Consider the following 19,246-nt stretch of genomic DNA (forward strand, 5'->3'; position numbering starts at 1 on the left):
ACAACAAAGATAACACATTCATTTATTATTGCCAATTAAATCATGCTTAATTCTTTCTGGAATTTTTTCGAGGAAATAAGCGTGCGAGATTTACTTCGTAATTTTACTTTGAGTAGATACTTTGAGTTTTTATGTATTTTTGCCTTCTTGCGAAGTGAGAACTGAATTAATTAAATGAGAAATACTCAATCGTCTGTAAAAAACTGTTTCTTTTTTGTTTTGCTTGCTTAATTTCTTTTATACATAGTTCTAGCTTTATTATAGTATTTGAATAGAACATGTGGCAACGATTAGATAATTCTTTAAATGATATACATTTTGTGCATTCTGAGTTATAATATGAATGAAATATAATACTGTTAAGTAAACCTAGTGCCAGAGTGTCGCTATGGTAAACAAAGTGAATTTTAAAGAATGCATTTATTCTATTGTGGTTTATGCACTGTCAGCGAAGTAGGTTTAATTCAATCTAATAAGTTTAAATAAAATGCAAGAAAAAATGCGTATAATTTAATATTCCGTACACAGAAGTCATGTGGTGTACACATCAGATTTTTCTATAAGCATCCCTACATGAGGATGTAATAAATATATATTATAAACTATAAAAATAAAAATGGAATTATGAAAAAAATATGTAGATCTGTTTTATTGGGGATATTTAAATTTGTTGCTTTGTAGAAAAACATTCTGGGCTATAATTTGTTATAATTCAGCTTGGATGTGAAACACTGAGTACAAGTACTTAAGGTGTATCAAGGTTTATGTGAATTAGGCTAGATGAATCCTAATTTCCTTAAACTATCCGTTTCAGTATTTTAAAACTAAAGTATAATCACTATATTTAATCATTATTAATATTTGTGGATATCACTTTATATATTATTTGTGTGTTGTCCAGAAACACTATTTCAGTAGGATCCAAAAGTAACAACTTGCGATAAATATCTTCCTGTTGGAACTATGTCATAATATATATATTCTTTTACCCGTGATAATATATCCCAAGTTTTTTGCTACTTCTTATTTATTTAAGATTTTCTGAATAATTAGGTAGATATTATATAGTTTATTTCTGTTGTGTTAATGGTAGCTTTGAATAAATATTACATGTGTTAATTTTGCATTTTGCTCTAGAAATAATACAGTTCCAGTAAGACTTCTGCATAATTAATTACATGCACAGAAAGCTACTGGTTCTGTGGATTCTGGATGATATATTATTTCGATTGATAAATAATAAAACATATTATTACTTTTACATTATTTTGTAAATGATTAATTAGGTGTAAATAAACAGTTATATATAGTAGAAAAACTTTGTTAACTTGAATTTCAATAACCAGAGTTGACTAAATAACTTTCCTCAATAAACTGAATTTCTTTTAAATCGATTAACCCATTAACTGCCAAATTTTTATTTCATCAATTTTTATTTTATTTCTGTTAGTTTTCATCTAAATAATAAGAAAAACACGTTTTTCTCATAAATGCGTCAATTTTTTTCCAGAAATTTTAAATTTAAGTCCGATCCCCAAATGGGGATCATGGCTGATAATATCTACTTTTAATGCCAAGTCTATGTGTAATCCAACATTACATTTTCCACATTGTTTTCTTGCATTTGTTTTGCACAGTGCACATTTTCTTTGTTTACCATTTTCGGTGCGTTCAATATAATGATTACCAGATGTTCTGATAACAGTAGGAACACGATTAATTGATCCTTTAGTGAAAAAATTCCTTCCACCCTTTTTTGCATCTGAGAGTTCTGAAGATAAAGCAAGATATCATAGCAACCATCCTCCTAAAATCTAGCAATGAAATTTTATCACTTGAAATACAATACAGTGCGTGGGCGTTAACCAGTGTTACGTTGATGGCATTAGTAAGCAAAGGAAAACACCATTTTTCCCCCTTATTCTGATTATGTACTTTTGAACATTCCAATCCATCTTGTCTACTCCACCCATGTATTTGTTATATTCTGATATCAGTTTGGGTTGTGGTACTTGAATATCTTTCTTCTCTGTTCTACTCCATGGCTTCACCTCTGATATTGGTTTGCTAGTTTCATGATTAGACAGAAGCCTTTCACAACTCTTGTCATTCCACGTGACAGCTAAAATTTCATTACGGGAATCAAATCTGTAGTCATATGCCCCGCGTTCTTTTTTCCTTATCTCTCTGTCTGTTGCAATAGGGAATTTATTCATTCTTTTGAATCGAACAGTTCCTGTTGCTCTAACATCAATGTCCTGCAAATGTTTCATCAGAGAAAATCCTGTGAAAAAATTGTCGAAGTAAACTTTATGAGCATTTGGTGTCTGAAGAATAGATACCATATGAAGGGCAACAAATGTCCCAAGCCCACTGATGCTTTCATCATCTCCTAATTTCTTTGATTTGCCTTCATACACTTGAGTCTCATAACAATATCCAGTCTGTGAACAACAGATAGTCCATTGTTTGAACCCAAACCGCACTGGCTTACTACGTATAAATTGTTTGAGGTAATGATATCCATAATAACGAACCATTTGTTCGTCAATGCTCAAACTTTCAGAAAACACCCCCAATTGTTGAAATTTGTCATTCAGCTTGTCAATCAATGGGAGAATCTTGAAGAGGTTATCACGTTCACCTAGTGGAATCCTTTCTAAATCACAGTTGTCACTGATATGTAGGTACCGTTTAATTTCCAGATACCTATTCCGACTCATGCATGCTCTAACACACAGAATGTTCATGTCTTCATCTTCACACCAATATAATTGTTCTTGCGAAAATGAATGATAGCCAGTGAAAAGAAGCATTCCAATAAATTTTTAGGCAGTTATTAGAAAGCTGAAATTGACGATTGTTTTTCTGTCTGTCGTATATTACAGACTGCTAGACAATATAGGTGACAGTTTCATTATCAAAAAGTATTTCAAAACACTCTACCGGGGATTTTCCCGAGGTTTCTAATGACATCATTTCGCCTTGTCTCTATAACGTAAGTATTTTCATATAGTTTCGAGTACTTAGGGTGCTTCTTTTTCCAATTGGAAGTCAATACTTCTTTTCTCTTTTTAGCAGGTGGAAGGCGGTATCTTTTGTTACTTCATTTGCTGAAGATTCAGTTACATTCACTAAAACATTGTCCTCAAATCCTGCCACACGGTGAATTTCAACACACCCGGGAACATCAAGTGGTTCTTCATCATCAATTACGTTGTCATCCATATCCTCATTATCTGAAATCTCATCAACCCACTCTGGTGGAATTTCAACAATATCTATGGGGCTATTATCGTCGTCATCGTCAGATGCAAAAAAATCATCAGCATTTACAATTTCTTCAATTTCTTTTAAAGAAAGATATCTTTTTGCGACATTTCCTGGAAAAAAGAAAAACAGTTTTTTGACAATTTTAGTCAGTATCAGCCATGATCCCCAAATGGGGATCGATATATCTGGGTTCATTGTACCCATCCAAATTACAGTATGAGGATAAATAATATATAAATACATTAATTACTTACCAATGATCAAGGAAAATTCAGTACAACAAAAATAATTGTTCCTAAGTATCTTTTTTGTGCTTTGAAAATAACTGTATTATTTTTCTCGTGAAAAGTAACGAGAGAGCAAGAAAAATAAACTCGTGAGCTCAACTAACTGAGTCCACGTGTTTGTTTAAGATTTCTACCCTTAGTTTCAATCTTCAGGAAAGCATGACCACCCATAAGGGACCACCCAGGTACAGCATGACGTCACAATATATACAAATGTAGGCGATCCCCATATGGCCATCATGGCAGGGAATGGGTTAATGAATATATTTTGAAAGCGAATAAATTTCAATCATGTTTATAGAATATATTTTAAGTTCTTATATTTGAAATACAATAAAGATTTTGTAACTTTGGACATCTTCGTCCCGAAATTCATTTAATAGTTGATTTGATACTCCTAATTCATCGTGGCGAGCTACTCAGTCATGTACCCATTTCCTTTTCATTTTCAGAACAGAAATTACTATTCTGTTCTTTGAACAGAAATTAATTCGTTTGAAACTGCTTCGCAGACTTCAAGCACTGCAGCTGCCCCGTCTGTATCCCTTTTGTAAACAAACGAAGGTGAGTTGTCAATCCACTCTGATTGGTGTAAACAATCTATCAGAGTACAGGTCCGTTCCGTTGGTTCGAGACACCCGGACGAGCGGCTCATTACGAGCTGATCGAACAGATGTAAACTGGCCTTTAGTGTGGCAAGACTCTTCTCAGCTCTGAAGTTTATCAAATCAGATCTATGGCCCTTCAACAAAGTTCTTGCTGAAGTTATACTGTTTCTTACAAATCACTAATGCCAGTTTTTCCCTTTCATAATAAATGCTAATTAATATAAATCATTTGCTATGCCATCAATTTTTTTCCTGTAGCATCTATTACATCTTTTATATTAAAAAATAAGCTGTAACCCATGTGTATATGTTTACACACATACACATATATATATATATATAAGGGAGTCGGAGTCATTACAATTCCAGTAGTCGGAGTCAGTCATTTTCCCTACCAACTCCACAGCCCTGGCGGAAACAAAGACCACATAGTCACAAAAAGTATAAGAAAAGTAAAACATGAACTTGGCTATAATCTTAATGCTTATTTGGCATTTAAAAAAAAAACAGCAGCCATAATAATAAAATAATCACATTTTTCCCCCAATATTAAATTAAAACATTAGTGCAAACAAGGAAACAAAAAAGACAATATTTCAAAGATTTCTTTTGATTTTTTTTAAACTTTTAAAATGCAACACAGAAGTTTAAAATATAAAATATCTCAGTTTTGCTTATTCCATATAAAACCATGCTCTATTAATATTTATCTTTACTTAATAATTTGCACTTCCAACTAACTCTCAATAACGATTTGATGCATTTATTTGTGCTGAAGTACCTTTACAGTACAATGGGTCAAATTAGATTTTAAATAATATTTTCAGTGTTTAAATATGTTTATATCATATAACATTTAATTATCAAAATGTGGAGTTACAATCCATTGGGTCAACAGACAATTCTTGGAAAGTCATGAAAAGTATTTTTTCCCTTTCTGTATGATTATATATACATTTATTTATAATTAGAAATTAATTATAATAATCAATTAGCATCAATAATAACATGTTTAATTTTCATTACTTTGTTAATGCATTATTTTCTTTCAGATTTTTTTTTTTTTTTTTTGCCAGAGCAACTACATGCACACTGGGTACTGATAAATTACAATTATATATGCATGTGAATCATAAGACTGAAAAGTTGGAATACATTACCGTACAGCATGGTTTATAAATACTATTTCTAAAACTAGCCCATTAAAAGAAAGAGATGTTTACCTTAAAAAGTGCATAATCACATCCCATGGGTAATTTGCTAACTACTTCTATGTGGTTATAAAGGCTAGAAAGGAAAGAATGTACGTAAACTAAATGTAACAATGTTAAATAATATGATAAACATAAAATGAAAAAGAAGTTAAGTCAAAAGAAAAGTAATAAAAACTGAAATATTGATTACACAGTACATATAGCAACACTTAGATATATTATTTACTACTATTAAGCTTTTATCATATTCTATTTGCCTAATTCATGATTTGTAAAAAAAAAAAAAAAAAAAAAAAAAATCCCTTCTTTAATGTATTCTGATGTGTAATGAGACTCACAAATTCTGGCTCACCATATTAATGACTACAGCCCACTTAATATAGAAGGCTCACAAATAAACTCCACTTCCCAACTTTTCCACTAAAAGGTGCCATGAAATGAAGAGTCAGAGAGTTTACAACAGTTCTTATGTACATATATATATCCTTCACAAAATACATCCTATATGTTTTAATGTCAGATCATTTAGACTATTTTTATGAAGCAGCATCAGAAAAGAATGTAAAAGCATATAACTTTATATAACCTTAATTTATCAGGGCATAAAATGTTTGTTCACTTTTATAAAATTTTAATAGGATATTTTGCTTAACATTATAACAGTTTATGGGTACTGTATAAAGTTTGAGATTCAGGGACTTTGGCGATTCTAAATTACAGAAATTTTCAAATTTTAGATTATCAGTTTAAATATATTAAGACTAGCGGAAATACTTGATACCAGTTAAGTTAGACTGAAAGTAATGCATCTAACAACAGAGAGAACAATACTGCTGTAATCCGTCTCTAATAACGATGCAAAAAAATACGACTCGTAGTCATACATTTTTCGGTCTGATGAGATAGGGAACCCACATAAAAAATTTTGATAGAAAACTCAGCTAATTTTCTCTCATTATATCAGCAGCAATGGCACGCAGATTTTAATTATTTTCGCCTTTCTAATCAAATGGTCGTAAAAGCTCAAGTTCTATTCAATATTTCCCCTATATTCAATTTTAGTTGATTCAATGTGGCAAAACATTTACCATAATTGACCAGAAATCAATAATGCGAACAAACACAACAGACATTCTTCTTTATATGTATAGATTTTGTAAAACTTACAAAATTTTTTTTTAACAAACTCTACGATTTGAAAGCGAGCAGTAGCAATACTTTTCAAAATAAAGAATTTTTACCTCCAATGCGCAAGACTTGCCACTCGGAAAAATGTTTGGCAATGCAACTTTTATTTTATCATAAAATTTAGAAATTTTTTATTAGCAAACTCTACAATTTGAAAGCAAGCAGTGGCAGTAACTTTTGAAATACAGCAGATTTTCATCTCCAGCTTACAAGACTGTTGCCACTTGGAAAAATGAGGGCGAAACTTATCATTTTTTCCGAGTTTTTAATTAATATCTGTGATTTTAGCATTTTTTTTTTTTTTTTTTTTTTTTTTTTTTTTTTTAAGTGGTCACCGACTTTTTCCAGGACCCAGAAAAGAATTGTAGAAAGTTTGGTGACCATACCTTTAGTAGTGACTGAGCTATCAGCGAACAAACACACAGACTTTCTTCTTTATATAGATAGATGGCATATAAACAGGCAACACTTAAGCTTCAATTACTGTTTAGGTCAGACAGGAAAACGGTTAAATTCCCTAAAGCTAGCACCGCAGAAGTTGCAACTCCTGTGGCTTTATATCAGAAATTGGGACTACAAAATTTGTAGAATTCAGAGGAGCACTATGTAGCAAAAATTAGGGATGGAAGATTTTTTAGAAATTTGGAGATGCACCGTACAATAGAATTTAGCAGCAATAAAATGTTTAGAAATCAGGGAAATACAGAGCACCAGAATTTAAAACTTTCAAAGATTGCACTGTAATGAATGTATAATTTCAAAGATTGCACTGTAATAATGTATAGATGTTGCTATATGCATTGTGCACCTTTTACTTACTGTTAGTCTCATGTATAATGAGACTAACAGTAAGTAAAAGTAGCGCCCCTGCTCTGCCCCCCCCCACAACCAAAGGCATAAAACCAACATCAATGCATTGTTATCAGCCACAGTACTCCCTAGACAGCAGTGTTTGAAAGTAACATGCAGGAATCTAAGTCTCAGGAAAAACTACAGTTATTGCATACCTTCTTGTCATTATATTTTCATTCCTAGACTGTGCAAGGGGGAGATTTTTTTTATTATGTTATTTATTATTTCAGATATTAGATGTTCAGATTTTGGGCTTTTTATTCTGCATTAATCTCACAAAGATAAAATTTTTCATCTATTGTTATACCATGATTGGATTAGGTCATTTAATTATGATACAGCACATTAAGGAGTTACACAGCCAACAAACAGAAAGAAACCCCTGAGACAATTATCAGTATTTAACAACTTTAGCCATTCGGCCACCAATTATTATAATGACAAAGTTATAATAACATACCAGAACTACAAAGAACACCTTAAATGTAAAAAATAAATAAAACCATTAATTAAAAAAGTACATTTTGAATTTAGAAGGGGGTGGGGGAGAACTTAAGATATGTGCATGATTGCAATTTTCCAAAAATCATTAAAAGGTCATATGAAAAAATATCTAAAGCATTTCTATACTTTCCCTACATTTAAGTTAATCTCTGAAATGCAGGAAAAATATGGAAATTTAATCTGCTAGATTCTGCGATTAATATGAACAATAAAAACAGAATATTTTGCATAATATTCCATTTGGAAATTGTGAATAAATTTTACATAAATTTCTTCCACTATATGTGATATTACTGTACATATTTTGCCATGTTTAGCATATAAGCTAAAATCTACTGTGTGGAATAAAGAACTTTGATAAGTAAAAAAAATTAATTTGTTACCAAAAAACAAGTGGACAGATTCCAAACTAAAAAAAATACTGAAATTTATTTTCAAAGAGCGAGATGTAACAATTTTTATTTTTATTATAAAAAAATTATATCACTTGAAATAATATTCATTTAAATTTAACTCTGAGAACTTACGCCCAAAAATCTTCAACTGTATCAAATGTTGTAATTTCCATTAAATTTTCTTCCCATGATTTAGTTCTATCATTTTTATAAAACCATAAACTCCACATATGCTGCAGTGGATGTTTCACCATCAATTCTGGTGGTATTTCTTCCACAGGCGTAGAAGCATTCTGAAAAGGAAATAGACAAAATATAAATAGGGAAAATTAGTCACTTTATACACCACTCTATTTCTAAAAAGAACTATAAGATATTTTCTTCTTTCCACATGCCTTCATGGTATAATGGTACATGGTTGCCACTCAAACACAAGAATGAAGTTTCCTGACTTTTCTAAGTGTGTTTCAAGAAAATTCCAGGGTATCTGCATAGTATGCGTTGGCTGTGAGGAGGGTAAATTACCGTATTTTCCGGCATATAAGACGCACCGGCCTATAAGACGCATTCCCTTTTTTATGCACATTTTTTAAGGATAAAGCTTTATTACTGTTCATTGTAATGAATTTACAGTATTTTAAATATAAAGTAATACAAATAAAAAGTAATATATTCTGGAAATACCCAGTCTATCAGGGAAAGAACACCTTTTAATCTTCTTCGTCAAAACCCAGACACTCATTTTTAGTGCTAAATGAAGAGCACTTGAAACCTCTTCTAAATCAGCATCTGAGTCCTCATACAACAAATTATCCTCTGTACCATCCAGTGCATTATTAATGACACACTTTTTAAATAATTTAACCACTGTCTCTGTTTTCACAGCATCCCATGAAACTATGACCCATTCACAAGGAAACAAGAAAAAAATCAAATAACTGAATAAACTGAGTATCAACATAACGGACGCATCCCGTTTACCAGACCTACTTTTTTTTTAAAAAAAAAAAGTGTGTCTTATATGCTGGCAAATACAATAATTATAAAACCACTTGAAAACAAAAATTTTATAATTACATACGACTTTATATATATATTATATATGTCCGCAAAGCATAACTTTTATAACTATAACAGGAGTTGCCTTTCCCACTGAGGATTGAGATTAGAATCTGCCCAATCGGGATTAAAAAATGTCTTTTCTGCAGACATTTTGCAGCTAAAGGTAGAAAGAAGTCTATTTAATGATATTTTAAAATAAATTCAAGCATTTTATATCTATTTAGCAGCATACATAAGTAAAAAGTATGTGCCCTAAATTTTGTGATAGTATGTCAACATACTGCTAAAATTAGTTTTACGAGTATGCCAAAGAAAATTGCCCGAAATCAGAAAGTAACAATGAATAGATAAATTTAGAAGGAAGTGGATACATTAAATGACACGAATAACATTAAAATAAAGTTATTACTAAAGGATTAAAAATTGAATTATAAAAATCAGCATTTTGGCGAATATAGATATATTAAATGGCTAGCCTAGATGACTGATTTACTTTAAAAGTTTTCTTTATTTTGCTGCAAAATGACAAATAAGGCATTTAAGAAAGGAGAAAAGGTTTAAACAAACAAAAATCGAGGGAATTTATTTTTGTTCAACATGCACTGTACACTATTTCTAAAAAGAACTATAAGATATTTTCTTCTTTCCACATGCCTTCATGGTATAATGGTACATGGTTGCCACTCAAACACAAGAATGAAGTTTCCTGACTTTTCTAAGTGTGTTTCAAGAAAATTCCAGGGTATCTGCATAGTATGCGTTGGCTGTGAGGAGGGTAAATTACCGTATTTTCCGGCATATAAGACGCACCGGCCTATAAGACGCATTCCCTTTTTTATGCACATTTTTTAAGGATAAAGCTTTATTACTGTTCATTGTAATGAATTTACAGTATTTTAAATATAAAGTAATACAAATAAAAAGTAATATATTCTGGAAATACCCAGTCTATCATGGAAAGAACACCTTTTAATCTTCTTCGTCAAAACCCAGACACTCATTTTTAGTGCTAAATGAAGAGCACTTGAAACCTCTTCTAAATCAGCATCTGAGTCCTCATACAACAAATTATCCTCTGTACCATCCAGTGCATTATTAATGACACACTTTTTAAATAATTTAACCACTGTCTCTGTTTTCACAGCATCCCATGAAACTATGACCCATTCACAAGGAAACAAGAAAAAAATCAAATAACTGAATAAACTGAGTATCAACATAACGGACGCATCCCGTTTACCAGACCTACTTTTTTTTTAAAAAAAAAAAGTGTGTCTTATATGCTGGCAAATACAATAATTATAAAACCACTTGAAAACAAAAATTTTATAATTACATACGACTTTATATATATATTATATATGTCCGCAAAGCATAACTTTTATAACTATAACAGGAGTTGCCTTTCCCACTGAGGATTGAGATTAGAATCTGCCCAATCGGGATTAAAAAATGTCTTTTCTGCAGACATTTTGCAGCTAAAGGTAGAAAGAAGTCTATTTAATGATATTTTAAAATAAATTCAAGCATTTTATATCTATTTAGCAGCATACATAAGTAAAAAGTATGTGCCCTAAATTTTGTGATAGTATGTCAACATACTGCTAAAATTAGTTTTACGAGTATGCCAAAGAAAATTGCCCGAAATCAGAAAGTAACAATGAATAGATAAATTTAGAAGGAAGTGGATACATTAAATGACACGAATAACATTAAAATAAAGTTATTACTAAAGGATTAAAAATTGAATTATAAAAATCAGCATTTTGGCGAATATAGATATATTAAATGGCTAGCCTAGATGACTGATTTACTTTAAAAGTTTTCTTTATTTTGCTGCAAAATGACAAATAAGGCATTTAAGAAAGGAGAAAAGGTTTAAACAAACAAAAATCGAGGGAATTTATTTTTGTTCAACATGCACTGTACATGCGCACACAATTCTCTTGATTCTTGAGGTTACTGGAACCAAAGATACTGGAAACTTGCTTTGCCTTTCTAAACGACATTGTGATAGGCGCTGCGAAACTGGCTGTATGCCAACAGTCTAAATGTTGCTCATGCGATACACGATTCACCAAGAAAGTGATCGCTTCCAATGGCATGAAAACTCGCTTTTTGGGGGATTGCCATAAGAAATTCCTCAATTTTTCCAGATTTTGGCTAAAATATTTAAATTCCCTGACTTTTCCCTGATTTTTTTTTTTTTTTTTGGTCAATTTTCAAATCCCCTGACATTTCCGGTTTTCCGGGTAGTGTGGCAACCCTGAATGGTAGCACACTCGGCATGTTTTCGAAAAATCCATGTTCGAGTTTTGGCAAGCGCATTGCACATTTGCTTCAAAAATAACCTAATGACTTTACAGTGGCATCCAAACTAAAAGGTGGTGGACAATAATTCATCACCATCAGGATTTGGTCCCTTGATCTCCAGTTACTCTTTAAAAGAGGGAGTATATAACATATTTTCTTCCTTCTTTCCATATGACTTCATAGTATAATTGGAAACATACTCGGCACACATTCGAGAGGTCCAGGGTTCAAGTCTCGGTGAGGGCACTGCTAATTTTTCACATCTCCTTCTTCCAAAAATCAATTGACTCTACAGAATAATTAAATTATTCAGATCTAATGAACTCCAAAATAGAGAGAATACTTGGTACTGTTCTGTTATTGAGATCAGATTTAGAAATGTATGTTATGTATACATATATGGATGGAAGTGTTCATGCAATGCATGTATATATGAACATACATTTGTATGTGTGTGGGTGTGTATAAACACAAATATATGCATATACATACATACTTTCTGAATCCAGTCCTGATAACAGAGGAGTACTGAATACTTTTCCAAATAATAGTGAAAAATGCACACAATAATTATTTTTATTTCAATTTGGATTTTTTTTAAATATGGCAACATTGATTTTTCGTAGTTTGAAATGCAATTAATCCAAGGAATATGAATGTTAATTTTTCTTAAATCCTTTTCCATAGTTATAACAGATGGAGATATTTATAAAAATAAGCCTTTAGTTGTACCTGAAAAATACTTTTACACATTTTTATTTCAACATGAAATAAAGCATCCAAGTTTGGTATACATTAGTAAATGCAAAAAGTTTCATCTTGAATCATAATTATATGAGGAGAGATGCCCAAAAATAATATTAGGAATATGGTATTCTGGTACGTTTAAAAAAGTACTGAATACCAGTAATGTATTTTTGATCCCATATTGCAATCACTAAATAACAAACATAAGTAGTGGATAAGGATTCAATAATCTATTGTTGAAAGGGTAAAAATATATTTACAGGTGGCCCCTGATGAAAGTTGACAATTTTTGGCTATACATGGATTCTGAGTTTGCACAATTCTTTGACTTGTTATTTTGGCTTTGTGTAGCAAAGCCAAAAAACTGCACAAACTCAGTATCCATGTACACACTGACCTATTTTCACTTAAAAACACCAGAGAATTACACAAACTTGGCATTGCGCACTCCCTTGACTTTATTCATGTACACATCGACCTATTTTCACTTTAAAGAAATTATCAGAGAATTCTACAAACTTGGCATTGCGCACTCCCTTGACTGTCCATGTACACATCGATCTATTTTCACGTAAAGAGTCAAAAGAGCACCCAATTCTACACTAGAGCCAAACAAAAAATACATAATCTTTATAAACTACATTTTTAATCAAACAATAAAATAACATAAAAAAGGAAATTCATCTTATGCATCTAAGCACTACACAAAGCAAATGTCCACTTACCTTACTTATAAATTTTTACGTGTTCAGTATTTGGCATGCAAAACTCCTTAAAAGCATCCAAAAACTTAAATTATCTGAACTAGAATCTGTATATCGGCATCGCCACATAAATTCACAAAAATAAGAGTAAAAATATTCTCCATAGTGCCAGCATACTCAAACGTTCATCCATACGAATTTCCTTCCTACAAACAGGACACTTATAATGGCTACTACGTAAACCTTGATTTACACATCAATCAATTAATGCTCTTTTCGCCTTTCGTTCCAGAAACCTCAAATTAATCTTAGCACATTTAGCCATTGCACCATCTAAACCACAAAACAAGCAATTCATTTCCTAACCAACACGCATCAAAAGCCCTTACAAATCTTTCTCATCATTCAAAATTTACCGCAACCAGTTACGTCACAACAGGGTTTCTATAACATTCAACTACTCAGTTTACCATAAATGAATTCTCAACCTGGTGATAAAATGAAGCAACAACTTCGTGACAATACAAGGAGCATCCTTCAATCTACTATAACCATTTGAAGATATAGATGAATTATTAATCAACAAAGCCCTAAACAAAAATGTAATATTACAGATTGTCCTTGAAACTCTTAATCATACAGAATAAAGTGATAATGAAGAAAAGGATTCAGTTCTACATAAAGATTTAAAAAAAAAAAGGTCTGGAGCTGGGCTGAAAATTTGGCAATCATTTTGTCACACATGATCCGGTACTATTCGGTTTTGAAGGCCATAAAAATTCGCCAAACTATTGTTGATGCCAGTGTAAGAATAAAACAATTGTGGCAACCCTAATGCAAGAAAGGAAGTATAATAGTAAATAACTATCTAAGATTGATGTTTTAATTTAGTTGAAATGTTAATTTCATATAATACTTTTTTATTATTATAATTTATATAAAAAAGGCTAAACATGACTGAATAGAAGTATAAGAATAAATAACTATTTCAGATCACTTTTATAATTTTTTTAAATTCACTTTTTAATTTAATAAAAATTGCTAAAACATAACTGAATGGAAACCTGCATACCTATTTCGCTACCGAGTCATCGCTAAAGCATAATTTCATCTCGTTGGTTGTTCAAACATAATTTTCTATAATGAATGATGCCTTTTCTATGAAAAAATTCGCGGTAAACTGCAAAATTGCCCGCTTATTTGTTTGCCGCTTTTTACAAAGGTAAAAGCAACTGGATTTTTGTCAATTTTACTTTTCAAGTGAAAATGGGTCGATGTGTACATAGATAAAGGGTGTGCGCAGTGCCATTTTTGTGCAATTCAGGGATTTTTTTTTTTTTTTTTTTAAAGTGAAGATAGGTCGATGTGTACATGGATACCGAGTATGTGCAATTCTTAAAAACACATCAAGCAGTGGATGATTCTGCACTTCACTCAAAATTCTATTACAGAGTTTTCGTCATGGGCAGTTCCCAAATTGTTAAATCCATAGGATATTAAAAAGGGATTTCAAAGTTAAACTAGTATTTCAATGGTGTCTTAAGAAATACAGAACTATATAAACTTTATATAAGTTTAAGCATATAAGTTCCGCAATCTGCTTTATATAAGTTCTGCAATCTGCTTTATATAAGTTCCACAATCTGAAATCAGCACGTACGCTAGATCTGGCGCGCTGTTAAATGGGCACCTTCACTAGATTTGGCGCTTTCGCGCATACATTGTCGCTGCAATTTTTTTACGGTCCTCAAAACGGAATAGTACCCATGATCCTAATAAGGAGTGCACTGGGAAGCACGGAACCATAGCTAGGTTAGCCAACCATAGTTAACCATAGGTTAGCTAACCATAGCTCAGCACGGAACAATAGCTAGGTTTTTTTTTTACACAAATTACAATTTCTTTTTTACATATTCTTTAAGAACATATCTATTATGTAAAAACAGAATTATGTGTACGTATGTTTTAATCTTATTTGTATGGTCGCAATAATCTTTTTTGGTAATCTGTATAAAGATATATATGTACAGTCAAAAGTCGTTAATCCGGACTCGTCGGGACTTTGGCGATTCCGGATTATCGATTTTTCCGGATTATAGATCATCAGTTTAAATCTGGTAAGATGGCATGCAGAAATTATAAAATTAAAAATATGAAACCGGAATTTATGAAATAAAAAACAATTATGATCTAAAGGGTATCAAAATTTACAAAAAAAAAAAAAAAAAAAAAAAAAAGGCTTAATATTTATTTGTTTACTTTATTAAACATTTCTTTCAATGTAAGTTGTTTAAGTTGCTTCGTTTTATGTGATAATACTTTCTCTTTAATTCTATAAGCAGACATAATTTCTTGTTCAGTTACAAAGTTCCACTGTTCAAGTCCTATAATTGCTGTGTCGAAAATACCGACTAATTTGTAAATCGAAATTTTTTCGTTTTCAATAACCTCTGTGTCACTTTCTTCACTATCGGAAGATAATTATAATGACGAGGAATTTTATTTATATCATATCAAAGACGGAGTACATCGAGATGAAATACTACATTTAGTAAGGAATTATAAGCCAAATAAAATAAAAACATCTGCCCTGAAGATAAGGATAGTGCTGACAGATCAACTTCCAATTCATTGCATGCCGATTCACTGAAATATCACATAAATAACAGTTTAGAATCTGAACACATTTTTGACTATATTGCTTGAACAAAATTTATTTAATTGCTTCACATTTTACCCGTATTGCAGAAATAATAAAACAATTTCAAATATGTTAAACCGTTATTAGTGAATTTAGTCTCGTTAGCAGCCTCAAGGGGTACACTGTTGTTCATTTTTCCAACCATTCTGGAAGGAACATATTTCTTCCAAATAAAACTCTGCTTAAAAGCTCTTAATCTCACCGATTAATTACAAAACTTTACATCAGGAAAGAAGAAATTAATTCTTCATTCTTATTCAATTGCAGTTATATTTTTTTCAGCCACTCTTTCATTTCTTCTTTCAAGTAGAAATTATACCCAAAACTTTTTGAACTGGTAAATCAGATTTCTTCAAAACCTTCCACTACAGCCTAGTCTAGGAAAAGGTGACAGACCTATGGTTTGTGCTTAGAATGCTTATCTTCATAAAACAGAATTCCTCCCTTCCCTCCCTAGTGATAATTAAAATAAAAGTATACTTCACTCTGAATTATTAGTATGTTAACTTTCTTAAGCCGGCGGTACAACTGTAGTACCGCAAAATTTACTTGCTCTTAAGCCGGCTATGGTACAACTGCTGTACCAAGCTTTCCATTCCCCCTTTTAGTGTAATTGCCTGTCTTTAGATTCTCTGGGTGGTCTAGTTTTCTCTTCAGAGCAGCCTCTGGCTATGTAATGTTTCCCACTTCGTATCTCTTTGGCTAGGTTTTGGCGAAGACCGTAGGTTTCATCTCGCACCAATGTGCTTGAGAAAAAAACAGATGCTATCTCTCTTTCAATCATTACAGCTTTTTCTCGTGATTTCTGTGTAACTCGCACTCTTATTCACTTCTTATAATGGCACCTCGTTTCAAAGGTCTCAATCAGGACGAAATTAATAAGTTGCTAAGAGATTTAGAAGAGGAAAATTTTGCTGATACAGATTCGGACTGTTCAGATACAGAAGAAATATGTTTTAATCAATCTTTTAATGAAGATAAAGTTGTCGATAACTTCAAAAGCAACGCTAATAATTTATTTGAATGGAGACAGCCAAGTGAGCATGACAAAGCAAACATATTGACCTTTACTAGTAAACCTGGCATAAAAACTGGATTTTCGGGAATTCATCTTGCTGTTGATTTTTTTTAAGTTATACTTTTCAGATAAATTTTTTAAAATGTTAACCATAGAAACTAATCAATATGCTTCTCAAATCTTAAGAGTAGCGACCAGATATAAGCGGAAAAAGAAAACATGAAACCGACTGGATGCTAATTACATCTGATAAGCTTCAGAAATTTTTTGAATTAGTCTTACTCATGAGACATGTTGCAAAGGACAGCATTTGAGATTATTGGTCCACGGATGATTTAATTGACACACCAATTTTTCGTAAGGTAATGTCAAGAGACAGGTTTTTAACGATTTTAAAATTTTCGCATTTTGAAATCAATAAAGAAAAACCCGATAAAATTATAAATTATGACAGACTGTGGAAAATTCGAAAAGTTTTTGATCATTTAAAAACAGCTTATAAACAGATTTACAGCCCCGCAGAAGAACTCACGATAGACGAAATTACTGTCAAATTTAAAGGGCGAGTAATATTTAGACAGTATATCCCAAAGAAACGCAAGCAGTGGGGTATAAAATTATACAAGATCGCTGATAAGGAAAGGTACACCTACGATATGGAAGTTTACCTTGAGAAAGATAAATCTAAGGATCCCAACTTCTCAGTGTCTTATAATGTCGTTAAAGAAATGAGTGGCACTATTAGAGACAAAGGCCATAAATTATTTATGGACAATTTCTTTTCCTCGCCAGAACTTTTCGTTTATTTATTAAATGAAAATAAAATAAATTCATGTGGAACTATTCGTCCAAATAGGAAGCATTTCCCAAAAGATGTAAGCAAAGGAAAATTGAATAGAGGAGAAACCACTGTGCATTTCACAAATGGGATGAAAGCTCTACGCTGGAAAGATAAGCGTGACGTTTTCATGTTGTCAAATATGCACAATCCAATAGTTATAGCCGATGAGCAGACAAAGCCCAAGATCATAACATGTTACAACAAAAATATGGGCTATGTTGATTTAAGCGATCGCATGGCCAATAGTTATACTTTTGGCAGAAGAACTTTTAAGTGGACGAAAAAACTATTTTTTCATCTACTTGACCTAACAGTGCTAACACATACATTCTAAGCAAAATAAGTAATATCGAAAAAAATCACAAAGTTTTTCGCATGAATTTGATTAGAGAGCTGATTCATTATTCTGATCTTCAAGCTCATACGCTGTCGATCTCTCGAATACACGTTGAGTATGCTTCAGATTACACCACGAAGGCATGCGGGAAGGAGGAAGAAAATACCTTATACACATCCCCTTTTAAAGGGCGACGGAATCAGGGGCTCATTCGCCAAATCCATCTGTGTTATATCTGAGTCATATGAGATGGATCAGTTATAAGATCTGCTCTTTTCGCTGTAATAAAATTCAGCTAGATGTACCTTAATGTTAAACCTTGCCTATTCTCGCACAGGATTGAAAATGAACATAACCAGGGAAAGGATGTAAAGGAACATTTTATTGAACTATAATTTACAGATGGCATGGACTTACGTGCTTATAAACACCGACCAAGCGTGGTAAGAACTTAAACAATGCAATTATCTATGTTCCCATTTCCCTTTTGATACAAAGAAAAGACGAAGATGTGCTGTTTGTTCTGCAAAAGGTTTACAGCGGAGATCAACTGTCATATGTAAAGCATGTGATGTAGCACTCTGCATAAAATGTTTTGAAGCTTATCACACGTCATTTCAGAAAAACAGTAAAAATAATAATAATAAAAACAGCAATAGTTAATTAAATGAAAGCACCTTCCTACAATAGCAAAAACAAAACAAAAAATTACTAATCTTACATCAGAAAACAAAATCAGAATTTAATAGAGCATGTCTCTATTAGAGGCCTTTTTATAAGGGCCAAAAATTGAAAAAAAAGAAACTACACTCAGATGATCACAACAAACGTAACATTGAATATATAACTGAATTTTTCATGTGAAAACAACTCGGTTTAGATACCATTGAATGAGCTACCTGTATGATCCTTTTCGTAGTTTTCCCGTTAAAAACGTGAACGTGAGCCAGTTCTGTCAGTCTTTCACGAAACATCACTTTTCAGCAAATAGTACTATTATACTTAATTAAATAATCCGTCTGACGTTTAAGCTTCTTCCCTTATGCCAGTAAATTTGGGATTTAGTTACATCGCTACACTCAGTTTTTATGTAGATAAAACTATTGACGATTTCATTTGGTAATAGATAGTTCAATATAGATTCAATACAAGCGAATTAACAGGCTCCATAGGATTCCCCCCCCCCATGTGTAACGTGATTA

General features: G+C 31.9%; 1 protein-coding gene across 2 annotated transcripts in view; it reads right to left on the reverse strand.

Annotated features, from left to right (window-relative positions):
- eIF4E1 (eukaryotic translation initiation factor 4E1) overlaps positions 1 to 19,246 on the reverse strand; it is a 47,866-nt gene that overhangs the window by 19,772 nt on the left and 8,848 nt on the right. For both annotated transcript variants that reach the window (XM_035365279.2, XM_035365278.2), the window contains exons 2-3: positions 8,454 to 8,614; positions 5,392 to 5,455 (exon numbers count right to left, since the gene is read on the reverse strand). In XM_035365279.2, the coding sequence (XP_035221170.1) occupies positions 5,392 to 5,455; positions 8,454 to 8,614 (225 nt within the window). The remainder of the gene's footprint in view (positions 1 to 5,391; positions 5,456 to 8,453; positions 8,615 to 19,246) is intronic.

Source organism: Stegodyphus dumicola, chromosome 3 (assembly GCF_044657685.1).
Source record: "Stegodyphus dumicola isolate Sdum_Otavi_A_Nest chromosome 3, ASM4465768v1".
Lineage (NCBI taxonomy): Eukaryota > Metazoa > Arthropoda > Arachnida > Araneae > Eresidae > Stegodyphus > Stegodyphus dumicola.